We start from the raw sequence: 13,660 nt of genomic DNA, 5'->3' as shown, positions 1-13,660 counted from the left end.
AATTTTCAGCTGCCATTATTAAATGCTTAAAGACTTGCAGCTGTTTGGCGTGTAGACATTGGAACGAGTTTCTTTTTTAGCAAAAGCTTAAACCCAATACATTAGTTACGGAGATGAGTGCAGGCGATGCTACTAATCATAATCATCTTGCGAAGAAAAAGCTCACACCTATCTTTATGTCCCCTCGTGAAATCATCCAAATTCACCTCTATTCGATAGGATAAAATGAACTAATTAACCTACGATGGTCAAGTAGTTAGTTTAAATTGATCTTTCCTAAACGTCTCATACTTAAGCGGATGGAGAGTACCGGTACATCACAGAAAACATATACTCACGGGAAAAAAATCTGCGGGTTTATTTGCTTGTAGTAGGCAGTAGACGAAGCCGCCAGTAGCAAAGCAATGTGAAGAAGAGTAGAGCCACAGAAGTGGCGTTGTGCGTAGATCTCTGGCTCACCACATGTACTCGTTGGTCCTTGAAAGCTCAAGTTAACGAGAAAACGTGAAGGCATGGGTTACTCTAACACGAAAGTGACGTGGCTGAACAAATCAACACTGTGCTACGCGCACGCCTGGCTCGGCCTCCCGTATGGCTTCAATAGTGGCATAATGGCAGATGGGTCCGTAACCACTGCACCATGATACCAAATTAGCGACAAACGTGTAAAAATCCAGTATTACCAATTACCAATGGACAGTCAGTAAATCTTCGGTGAGCCGGTAATTCTTATTTTGCAGAGTAACCATCAATCGATAAAGATATCTATATCTACTGATTAACGGTCAATCGGTAATTGTATTTGCTACGTTAAACATGATATATAGAGTCACAGTCAACTCCTCTACTCTATACCAAGATTAAAGATTATTAGTAGCTAATTTTAATTTTTATGAAAAATTTAATGTAACAATAAATTAATATTTTTCTTCATGAAAATATTTCATTATAATTTTAATTTTTTAATAAATAATATACCTCGTTCACTTCAAAAGGTGCCTTAATTAGTTATTTAAAAAATAGAAAGACAATTTTTTTACATAATAAGTGGCAAAGTAAACTCAGACTTGTGAACAGGAAGGTGAATATAAGGTGGTGATCAAATTTGAGGTGCATACGAGTTCAAAGATATTATGAGGTATTCAAATTTCAAATTTTGACTTGAGTTATTAGGAGCTATGTGACAGATGGATTTTTTTATGAACAATGTATGATCCCACTTTACTAAAATTATTTAATTTTTTTATGGAAAGCATATATACCAAAAATATTTTGTCATGTCGATTTGTAGAATTTTCTAGCCCAATTTAGATATTGTTGTAATTATTATGGTAATTTGGACATAGAAGTTTGAATTATCCCTAGAAGATAATTGAATTTTTCATCTATCTCCAACACATGGGTTAGAATGGAAAATATAAGCTTAAATATGTTTTTTGCAATTTTTTATCTTATTAGATACACACATAGTTCAATTTGAAATTAATTTCGATAATTATGTAGAAATTCATTTAACATATATAAAGTAGTAAATCGGTTCCAAAATTTTTGAAACTTCTACAAGATAATTTATATGTAGTCTATTACAAATAAAAAATATATTAGTATATATAAGTTAATTATTTTCGTGTGTTATTCCACAGTGGCGTATATAAGGGGGTGTTTGGCACGGCTTCTATGGAGGAGCCGAAGCCATTTTGTCGACTCCTCTATTTTCCGCTAGAAAACGGTTTCTCAAGCTATTTAAAGCCGGAGTAGTTTGGTACAGCTTCTGAAGGAGCCGGTGGTGAAGCTCTTACGGAGCCGTGCCAAATACCCCATAAGTTAATTTGGCGAGAGTGAGAGTAGCGTCACGAGAACTTGCAAAAGTGACAGCAGCGTCCTACCAAAACTTGTAAAAGTGTTTGAATTGAATACGCCTCCTGTTTCTGTTTTCCTTTGTACGACGCCCCGACAAAAACTTTGCCATGCTTCCGGTAGCCCGGTAGATATGTGTGGTCGGGAACTGTCGATTATTCGCGAGCGGAGGTACCGAGTATGGAACATTGTCTGTGAAGCGATTCTTACGTGATTTTGTTACCGTTCCCATCAACCATCATCTCCCTTCTCCCATGTTCTTGACTCTAGACCCTGTCGTAATCACAGAACTTTGAGCTTCCATCAAAAAGAGAAACAAAACTTTGAGTTGGCCGAAGTGAACAACCTGTGCAGCCAGCAAGAGAGCAGCAAGCAGAGCACACCAGTACGGTAGCACCGGTGCGCGTCTCGTGCTGCTGCTGCGCGCTACAGACGATGATGTGTGCTGGTGGTGCCTGGAAGGATCGGACGACGGGACGCGCCCAAACCCACGCTGGCGTGTCGCGTGCCGGGGGCACGCCGCGCTGCACGTTCTCCCTCTCCTCACCAGCGCGCCGGGAATCACTGGGCTGCTGCGTTCTGGACCGGGGCGCACCCGTCGCCGGGACCCCCGCGCCCTCGCGGATGGATGGACGGCCAGGAACGCGCGACCGCTCTGCGCCTCTGCCCCCCACCCGCAGAGCGTTTCACGTGCCCGTGGCCCCGTGCGCCCTTTCGACGGCCGGTAACTGCCGGCCGGGCCCCACGCGGCAAAATGGACGCTCCAGAACGCTCCGGCCCGCCATGGGCCCTGGCTGCAGCGTAGAAGCGGCGAGTCAGGAGGGACTCGGGGGCTCGACAGTGATCACCGGTTAGCTTCCTAGGACATGATCGGCGCATGTTCTAAACCGCGGGCCGTGGCCATGAGAGAAGCCCCGGCCGCGCGGGTATCTTTAGTCCCGGCCGTGTCAAACGGACCTCGAGGACAGGAAGGAACTGCTTGCAGGAATTCCTAAATGACACTCGAGTAAAAACTCGTTGCCGTCCTTAGTCGGATTTTAGGCGTGGACTTTGGTTTCTATTTAGCCCACTGAGCATGCGCTCAAGGCCCATATGAGTTGATGCGGCCCAGGGTCTGTACGCCTTGATTTTTCATCGCAGGAAATTTTGGACCCACGGCCGCTGCATTCCAAGCAGACGGGTCTGTTTGTTTTGTTGGATCCGATGGTGCAGCTATTTTCAAATTGTTTTGTATTTTCCTCGTACCACGAGCCGTTTATCCTCACCAACCATTTAATTTTCCTGTCTCCTTTTCTTCCTCCGCTTCCTTGTAGTGTTCTTTGTTGTCAGCACCAGTCAGAGCCTGTAAGTGTAATTTTGTTGTGGGTGATGCAGGGGCTCACAATGAAGGCCCATATTATCTCTAGGGAGCGGTTTTATTTTTGAAGCATAATGAGACGGTGCCCCTGCTATTCTGTTTGTTTGTTTTGTTAGGTTTCTCATTTTGAAGTTAAATCATGGTGGGGGGTAGAATAATTTCTACTTGTCAGGCCAATTCTGTGTTGGCCATCCTAGCTAAGACTGAGGGAACATGTGTGTGTGTTTTGCTTTAGCTTTTGCTTTTGGATTATATCTACATAACTGAGCCAATAAGAACCGATCCTTTGTTTCTATGCTATATGAATTATCGATTAGTTTATAACTCTCAATACATACTTGTTTAATGCCATTTCCAACTATAATGCTTATCTAGATTTCACATTCTGTCTATTTTATCTGTTGAATCCAGTGATGCTGAGCTGTGAAGCCAGTGATGCTGAGCTGTGAGTACTTTTCTAGTTTTCTTAATCAGGGAGGAATTTTTGCTATAATGCTTATCTAGATTTCACTTTCTGTGTTGTTTTGTTCTATTTTTTTATTTGTATTGAGTGATTTCTTTGGCTCAGACAAAACAAATGGAAGAATTTGTTCTGTTTTGTAAGACCAAGGCATGATTTTTTTATGTCTCTATTTGTGCCATGAGTTTGTAATCCCTCTCTTGTATCTTCAGATTTTTCATCGTCCATCATCTGCTGCCATAATTTCTTTTCCAGCAGAACAGACACCAGTTAGCTGCTATCAATGTTACATGTTACATCGTGCAGATAGACATGTGGCTACATCCAAATCTCCTTTTTGTTGTAATTTGTAGAGGGCACATAACCAGAAACAAATTCAAAATCACGCTTATCCTGATCTGAAGAACAAAACTTGTTGATCCATTTGGATATTGGATGCATGAGGGGGTTTGTTCCATTTCTAAATTTTCTTAATGTTTTAATACAAGCACATCACACAATATGTCCTTGTATCTTTTCCCACCTTTCCCCCCTATTTTTTATGAACATAAAACGCAGACAATCGATGCAGTATGTGACATTCTTCATCGGGACAAGCAACACAAAGTGCATTTCTTGCAAAGCCACATCTGATGTCCTAGTGATGAGCGTGCTCAAACTATTACATAATTTTTCAGATGACAATTGTCTACGTGGCACCATATTATTAGCTTGGAAAATCGAGTGATACACTAATCAATATTTACTCGATTGTTGTGAAGTCGCTCCCTTTTCTTTTCTGAGGGCCCTTTTTTTCTTTTTTGAGGGCAAGGCCCGCCGCCCCTTTTGGCTGTACGCTCGTGACCATCACGCTCTGTCTTTGGGCCTCGCCTGCAAATATCGTACTGCAGCCGCTCTCGGACACATATTTTTCTAGGGGTGTCTATTTCTTGCTGTTTGTGATTGGAATCGATCTAATTGCAGAGGAGTGCCCCCGTCTTCCTCTGTATCCCTCGGTTTCAGCGCCGTCTCCGATGCCTCCGCCACCGTCCTTCACGGCCGCCACCACTAACCAATCTTGCCGCCCCGCCCGCCCATCACCGCCGCCTTCTCCTTGCCTCCGCCGCCGGCCACCGCCCACCGGATGTCCGGCCTCGCCCGGCCGGGGCGCTGCCTCGCCTCCGCCGCCAACCTCCTACTCTAGGGCCGGTGACCATGGAGCCGTCCCCACCCCCGGCAACCCTGGAACCCTAAGCTCCGCCGCCTCGATCACCACCCCGGCCGCCGGCGACATCGCCAGCGGCCGCTGCACCCACCTCCCACCCCTCTCCGGCGGCCGCTCCCCCTCCCCTAGCTCGGGGAAGACGATGAACAGGAGGGCAGAGCCCTTCTGCGATTGCATCGCGCGCAGTAACGCGTGTGGTGAATAGATTCCCCGTATTTTCCTCGCTTCCCCTTTTCGGCGGCACATGTCCTTTGTCTCGTACGGCTTGTGCTGTCACATGGTTGGGCCGTGCTCCGCATGCATCTAAATAGATCCCAATAAAAAAACCGTGGGTACAACTAATCCATCTATGGTCATTGGGGCCCTTCTAAAAGGATCTACTAAATTCATCCAGTTGTTCTAAAGAATCAAAATGGTCGGTTATCTTAAGATTCTTATGATATAATAAAGTATATCTATTATAAGGAATATTGACTATTGTATTTCTTAGTTTACAAAATAAAGATTTTACTTTTCTTTTCGGAACAAGAGAAAAAAAATTAAAAAGTGTTTTATCGAAGAAAAATTCCATTATCAGCTCACTCTTCATCAATCCCTACGGATCAATCCAGCAATCATGGAATCTGTATTCTGTTTACTGAATCACATGAAATTCTAGGAAACTCCACATATGTATTTCATACATATGAATGCTGACAAATAACCAACCCGCAATGAACAGGGAAGGTAGTATATAAGCTGGAATATGCGCTCATGGCCTCCTTCCTAGGTGCACGTAGACATGCGTGCCACGCATGCTAATTAAGCGCTGGGGCGTTGCCTCTCATATGCTGAAGCCTGAAGAAACTCAATGTAAGTATGCATGCCCATCTTTTTTTTTTTGAACTTCTCATTGAACTTGAGAAATAAAATATACAATATTTTTTAACAGCAGCTGCAGCTCTCCACAGATAACATAGAAAATAAGCACGGGGCAAGAACTCCATGCGGAGTGATCCATAAGCTGACATAAGCATGTCGCGATGCATTTGCAGGTTCTGAACGCACTAACGGCGAGCCGGGTCGTCTGTGGTTGGATCAGCTGGGCATCCCTGCATCAGATCCACTGGACCAGAGAGTATCCACGGTATACCTCTGAAGTGCTACTTACGTGAACCAAGTCCATGCGCTGCGTGTGGCATATACACTGGCATGAGCTGCTGCAACTCAGATACGTAACTCGATCTGCCTTTAAATTTCCAGGTTTGGTGGCGGCGGTGAATTGCAGCAGGACTGGACCAAATCCCGGGCACCATAAAGACTTGCGCTTCGCCTCAGGGTGAGAAAATCTGCTGGATCCGCTTTGTTTAATAGCAACTGGACCTTATGCGAGAGAAAGTGACGCCATCAGAATCTTTCGGTATTAATACTTTGTTTGGGCCCATGGGTTCAGTTCAGTCATCTTGTTTGCGCTGGGCTAAGGGTTCCAGAGGCCCATTGAGTATGTTTAGGGTACGGGTTCCAGAGGCCCAGATCGAACAGCCGTGACCCGCTTCGTCACTTCGTCGCCAACCAGTAATAAATAAAGACCGCGCGCCACAGCCCACAGCCCACAGCCCACAGCCACCGACAAGCGGGCCGAACTCCCCACGTGCTCACCGTTACTCCGACGAAGTCAACCACCGCCGGGAAGCCGGAAACCGCGACCGCAAAAGGCTTGGTGGATACCACTAGCCGGCATCCCCTCTGCTTGCCAGCCGGCCTGCACGCCCGCTAGCATAAAGCCGCTCCCGGGCTCTCCAATCCCGCCGGCGTCCAGAGCTCACACCACACCATTCTCCCAGCTCACTCCGGCGATGGCACCGCCCGGGGACCCGCCGCTGGCGACCAAGTACTTCTGGGGCGACACCCCGGAGCCCGACGAGTACTACGCCGCGCAGGGGCTCCGCCACGCCGAGTCCTACTTCCAGTCCCCGCACGGCCGCCTCTTCACCCACGCCTTCCACCCGCTCTCCGGCGACGTCAAGGGCGCCGTCTTCATGACCCACGGCTACGGCTCCGACTCCTCCTGGCTCTTCCAGACCGCCGCCATCAGCTACGCGCGCTGGGGGTACGCCGTCTTCTGCGCCGACCTCCTCGGCCACGGCCGCTCCGACGGCCTCCGCGGGTACCTCGGCGACATGGAGGCCGCGGCCGCCGCGTCCCTCGCCTTCTTCCTCTCCGTGCGCGCCAGCGAGGCGTACGCCGCGCTCCCAGCGTTCCTGTTCGGCGAGTCCATGGGCGGCGCCGCCACGCTGCTCATGTACCTCCGCTCCCCGCCGTCCGCGCGCTGGACGGGGCTCGTCCTCTCGGCGCCGCTCCTCGTCATCCCCGACGGCATGTACCCGTCCCGCGTCCGGCTCTTCCTGTACGGGCTCCTCTTCGGCCTCGCCGACACCTGGGCCGTGCTCCCGGACAAGAGGATGGTGGGGAAGGCGATCAAGGACCCGGACAAGCTGCGGCTCATCGCGTCCAACCCGCGCCTCTACCGCGGCGCGCCGCGGGTGGGCACGATGCGGGAGCTGGCCCGCGTGACGGAGATGCTGCGGGGCAGCCTCGGGGAGGTGACCGCGCCGTTCCTCGCCGTGCACGGGACCGACGACGGCGTGACCTCGCCGGAGGGGTCCAGGATGCTGTACGAGCGCGCGCGCAGCGAGGACAAGGAGCTCATCCTGTACGAGGGGATGTACCACTCGCTCATCCAGGGCGAGCCCGACGAGAACCGCGACCGCGTGCTCGCCGACATGCGCAGGTGGATCGACGAGCGCGTGCGCCGCTACGGCCTGGCCGCCGCAGCCGCCAACGGGGACCGCGACAAGGAGGCGCCGCCGGCCTGACGGTGCGGTGCTGTGTTGGCTGTTCCCATCGCACAACTCCATTCCTTTTTCTTTTTTTTTTGGGTAATCGCTTGTAGTTCTACGAAGACGATGGATGCCCATTGCCATCGACTGCAAGAAAGATCTGAACTATAGCTTTTGCTTTCATTCATTGGATCAAATGTGCTGCAAGAAACGATCTTTTTAGACAAACAAGAAACGATTTGATCTGCGGATCGATCATCGTTTTGATTTTGCTGTTTTTGTTGCCAGCGGGGCACTAGCACAGGTCCCCAAGTTTTGGATCAGCATTGGTCTTACAATTATTCAGGTCATTAATTGAGTCGCCAAAGTCCACCCTCAATTTGATTCTCAACAACATGGAGAGGGAAGCTTCAGATCAGATCTGAGTGGAAGCATCCAATGAATCACACGCAATTACGCATAGTCTTCACAAGATCCAGATAAGCACGTCGCGATTCTGCGCAGGGGAAAAAACAAGACAACTGAACGGGAACAAGCTAGCGACCCCTTTCCCCGGAAGCAATTCTGGCTGTTCGCTTCATCAGGTCATGGGGGAGGGCCCCCTTCTCAATAGCAACGCTCTCGTAGCACACTAGTGGCAACTGGCAAGAGGCCGATCGGCTCTCCTGGAAGAGGCGTGCCAAGTAGCTAGAGAACCACCCAACATTGTGCGAGACTTCTGTGCACTGAACGAACGTATAGACAGACTACATGCGGATGACAAGTGGGGTGGTTCATCTCTCAGCCATCGAAATGGAATCCTGAATTTTCATCGTCTCTTGTTACTTCGGTTTCCCCTAAAATGCGTTCGGCATGCGGCTTTTTTTGGCGATGCTGTGTTCGTATGATGAAACTGCACAATATGGTACTAATAAGGAAGTTCGCCGCCTAATCTTGGCCCTAATTGCAAACAAGTTTTCACTCTCGGCCTAAGCTTCATGGTGTTATTGTACATGGAAAAAATATCAGTTCTGCATGGAAGCCCTGCATTATTCATGTCCACATCAAATTCTATTGTGCACCCTTTCTCATCATTAATGAAAGGCCATGTCAAGGCCAGCAGAGGCAGAGAAGTGATTTGCAAACGATCAACTTCTAGGAGCCGATGCAAATACATACCTTTTAGGGGTAAAAAATCAAATAGCTTTTCTCTCAACAGCAACGATCATTTACCCTTTTCTCTCTCTAGTTTTTTTCTTTTGGAAATTACCGGCCATCCTTAGTTTTAACGTACTTTTTTTTAAAAAAAAATGACATAAGGGGAGAGACATCCTGAAAGCATTCCTTCTGAAAGCAATATTCCTTAAGGGAGCTAACCTATTTAGCCTCTGGCCTATTTACGTCGTTTTTGAATGTTCACACATTTTTGTGATCTGCGTGACTGCATCATGAACTCCAGTGGTGCTGGACCATGCCAAACTCATGAGTCACACATACGTTCAGTATGCCTCCCTGGACAAAAATAGTTGGTAAACCAAAAAGTGGAAGATCAAAGAAAAGAACACACGAACTTGATATGAGGGTACATTAAGATATAAATCATATGCATGAATACCTGCCTAAAATTAGATGAACCAACCGGTGAATGGATGATGCAAGCTAGGGCCAACCCTTGATGCAACATATATAAATATGGTGAGGATAGAGAGAGCACTGGAGTGCTCTCTAGCCATTTCTTCTCCATATATGGTAAAGTTCCATGGTGCTTGTTGTGAGGCATTGGAGTGAAACAAATTAGGTTGTTGTTTATGTGGTAATAGCGAGGAGGGGACATAATGTCTCACGTCTCTGTTGTCACTAATGAAATGACTTATTGGCGTGGAAAGGCGAGCTATCTGCAAAGACCGATCGATGCGGAGTTGCTGATGGAGGCAAAGAAAGAAACGTTCCATTGGACAAGGAGGAGGAGTATATTTTTCCTATAAATTAGCACAGTATTCTAAACCATCTATCTATATTTTGCCTGCGTTGAGTTAGTTGTGCAGGTAAAAATGTTACAATATCAAAACAAAATTAAGCTATCCTACATCTTCATGACACCTACTTGTCACATGCACATTATGTCCCATTTTTGAAGAAAAAAAATTATGCCATCCTCTGCTCCGCTCGTGTGCTAATCTCTGGATGTTAGAATTCAATTTTTGTCGGCAATGTCATATGTGTGCATTTTGGTTAATAATAAAGTAGCCTTAATCCGAACGTCCTGATTCCACAATCAAATATCATTGTGTCCTGGACTCCTGGTATTTACTACCATACAAAATTTATATATGTCAACGTGATCTTTGTAGAAAAAGACTTATTGTCTATTAAGACAAAATACCAATAAATAGACCAGCCAGTCGGGTGAACAAGCTCTTGGCGGATACCTTTGTTGTGCTGGGCGACGACACCGTGCAGTGACCTAATAACTTCCAAAGAAACGGTCCACGGAGGCTGTCGTGTGCCGATGGCGATTCTAACTACAAAGCCAAAACATCTGCACTGATACAAAACCAAAAATCCGATATTGTCTGTCCCACCATGCCGAACATTACTTCCTCATCACTATTGGCACATGAACGCCGAGCTAATTTGTTTCTCTCCAACCTTTCACAACAAGTGCGCATGATGACAAACTAGCATATATATATATATACATATATACATACATACATATATATATATATATATATATATATATATATATATATATATATATATATATATATATGAGAAGAAACAGCTTGAGAGGGCCAGCAAATTATCTCTAGCTAGCCTAACCATTTATATATGCTAGAAGGACGACCCCTGCATTTCATCAAAAGAAGACGACCCCTGCATCCGAGCACCAGTTAGCTCATCCGGTTTTGGTTGAGTCTTCACGCATCTAGCATTATTCATGTAGGCTCACACCAAAAGATGACCCCTCAAATCTAGTTTGTGTGCTTATCAGAAATATTTTTGCATGACAGCACGACTGAACAAACGAAGAGAAGGGGGTCGTCTAGCTCATCAGGCGTCGATCGAGGCAGCCCTTCTCCTCGTGGCGCTTCTGGCAAGTGGCCGTAGTAGGACATGTCCTGCGGCGCCGTCGGCGCGTTGTACATCCTCGCTCACTTCTCCTCCTCCTCCTCTTCTTCTCTCTGCGGTCGCAGGCGAAGCACTAGCTGGCCGAGCTCTCTGCTGCTAGCATGCTACTACTGCTTCTACTTGGGCTCTCTTGTCTATTTTCTTGTCTTAAATACGTTCAAGACGAGGCGCGCGCAAGGGGACGGTCGCGCCTGGCGCCACGACCTGCACACCACGTGGAAGCGAACGAAGTCACCGGCGGTGCCGCGCAGGTGCCGGTGCTGGCGTGCTGCTCGCCGGCAGCAGCCTCCGCCGCCACACCGCGTCGTCCCTCATCTCGGAAGCCGGGTGCTGCGTGCCGGCGCCGACCGCGAGCTACGCGCTGCGTTTCATCAAAGACTCAGGGGACGACGGCAGGCTGCGCGTCGCACGACTGCGTGCTGCGCGAGGAAAGCGGAGATAGAGGCTACCTAGGCGTTCGGAACTCGCCAAATATGCGGCTTTTTGACGATGTTGTGTTGGTATAATGAAATTATGCAATGGTACCACTAAGGAAGTTCGCCACCTAATCTCCACTATCCATGCGGCTCCCAGTGGCCTAAGCTTCATGGTGTTATTGTACACTCTGTTACTGTACATGAAAAGGTACCGGTTCTTCATCCAAGCCCTGTATTATTCCCTTTGAGATAATGCTTTAATAAGTGCCAGTGTATGTCAAACATCAACTTCTGTTGTGCATCCTTTCACGTCATTAATTAATGAAAAGGGCATATCAAGGCCAACAGAGCAGTGGTTTGCAAACGATCAACTTCTAGGAGCCGATGCAAACACATACCTTTTAGGGGTTAAAATCAAATAGCCTTTTCTCTCAACAACAACGATCATTTACCCTTCTCTCTCAAGATTTTTGTTTTGGAAATTCCATGCCATTCTTAGTTTTAACCTATTTTTAAAAAATGACATAAGGGGAGAGACATCATGTGGCGTGTCTCCAGGTCGATGAGGTTCATTGTGCTTTGAATAAGCACTTTAGAGGGTATGTGCACATTATACAAAGTAACATAGATTGTCTAGTGATTTGCAAAATAAAGCGCATAAATTATTCATAAAAAGGTAACTATTTATGTGAAATTAGTTATCTGAAAACTGCAACATGCATTTATTTGTAGTTATCTGAAATTTATGTGCCCCAAGCATATTCTCCTACAAGCATTGAACTGATTGCCAAAAAAAAAAAACTTCTATAGTTATCTGAAACTATGTCAAATGCATGTGCTCCTACAAACATCGGACTGACTGCTTCAGTGATTTTTAGGCATCCTGGCATAGGCAAAAACGAACGTGTGGAAGTCCCGCGAATCCCATGGACACAACTGGCGTATCCATAGTATAAGCAGATACACCATCATCCATCTGAAAATAAGCTAACAGAAATGAAGAACAGATTAGTCAATCTTATCTCACATTCTCACTGCCATGCACCAGGGCAATATATAAAATCCTATGTGTCTCGAATTAGAAGACCTTTTAATTTACAGAACTAATAATCAGCAATCACAATCAGATAAGACGGCTAACGATACTAACACCAAAAGAGATTATCATCATTGAACTGAGAAGATAGCTACACTGATCGATCTCATGGTTTATAGGTTCATATGGACTACATACAGCAAAGAAACATCGAAAGGCTAAATGCTAGTATTATTATGCCACCCAGTGGCACTGAAGCCTAAACGACCAGACGCAGACAACACGATGGCTCAACCCAGTGACGATCCAAAAATCAATTGATTAGATAAAAAATGATTAAATGATGAAAGCTAGTCATAATCTATAATACTGCTTGCGGTGAATTATCAAGGATGAAATACAGATGGTGGTGCTCTCTAATAAACAATCCTACGTATAAGTGCTATGGAATGGGGTGTTGTGCAATCTTAAAAAAATATATAGGGCAGATCTTACGAACATGCCAGAACCTTTGAATAAGTGCTAAGAAATCATCAATTTTTGGTTTGGTGGTTCCAAGGGGGAGGCCCACGTAGGTGAAAGGTAGGCTACCCTTTTGACATCCAAACACGCTAGCCAGAACTTCAAGTCTCTCGTCTGTAACATTTATCGGGACCATAATGGATTTGCTGTAATTCACTCTCAGCCATAGCAAAGGCTTCTAAGATTTCTTTCAAGACCAGAAGCTGATTTGGGCATCCCTCCATAATGAGCAAGATAACATCAGCATACTGAACAATTGGAAAATCTCCCCCAATATTCCCTGCGATTGGTAACCTCAGTCTCCCTTCGTCCTTGGCCTTATTCACTAGGCTTCGTAGCAAGTCAGCAGCCAAAACAAAAAGAAGTGGAGATAGAGGATCTCCCTGTCTAACTCCTCTTCAGCAATGAAAGTTTTCCCTGGAATCCCATTCAGAAGTACAGCTGAGGTGGCTGAGCCTAGAATGTCCTTTATCCAGAGAATCCACTTCTGAGGGAACCCTTTGTGTTGCAAAATTTGAAGTATAGCTTGATGTTCTACCCTGTCGAAAGCCTTTTCGAAGTCCAATTTGACAATGACCATTTCCTTCTTTGTCCTTTTGCAGATGGATATGTACTCAAATGCCCATGCAAGACAGTCATGCATCGTCCTACTTTTAATGAATCCATACTGATTGGAGTGAATGAGGGAGATTATTACCTCTTGTAATCTTTGTGAGATTCTGCCTTCCTCTCTCCGGGAGGGAAACTGAAAATGGTTAATTCGGTTCTATCATCGACAACAATCTTTTAATGCTGCACGCTTAAATTGCCAAAAGGGGTGATTAAACAACTGGATAAGTACAGAAAACACTGCCTGTGGAGAGGATCAGACTTGACGG

The 13,660-nt window shown here is 46.3% G+C and overlaps 1 protein-coding gene across 1 annotated transcript; it reads left to right on the top strand.

The window, feature by feature from the left end:
• The first annotated feature begins 6,467 nt into the window (after positions 1 to 6,467).
• Positions 6,468 to 7,964, top strand: LOC112899839 (caffeoylshikimate esterase). The gene has a single exon (XM_025968474.1). It carries the CDS (start codon positions 6,714 to 6,716, stop codon positions 7,731 to 7,733), a length of 1,020 nt encoding a protein of 339 aa, XP_025824259.1. The 5' UTR covers positions 6,468 to 6,713; the 3' UTR covers positions 7,734 to 7,964.
• Positions 7,965 to 13,660: the final 5,696 nt, after the last annotated feature.

Source organism: Panicum hallii, chromosome 1 (genome assembly GCF_002211085.1).
Source record: "Panicum hallii strain FIL2 chromosome 1, PHallii_v3.1, whole genome shotgun sequence".
Lineage (NCBI taxonomy): Eukaryota > Viridiplantae > Streptophyta > Magnoliopsida > Poales > Poaceae > Panicum > Panicum hallii.
This window is presented reverse-complemented; position numbering and strand designations above follow the sequence as displayed.

What these genes read in the sequence shown, in the direction of transcription:
- LOC112899839 (XM_025968474.1), top strand. Translation starts at nt 6,714, where the DNA reads ATGGCACCGCCCGGGGACCCGCCGCTGGCGACCAAGTACTTCTGGGGC.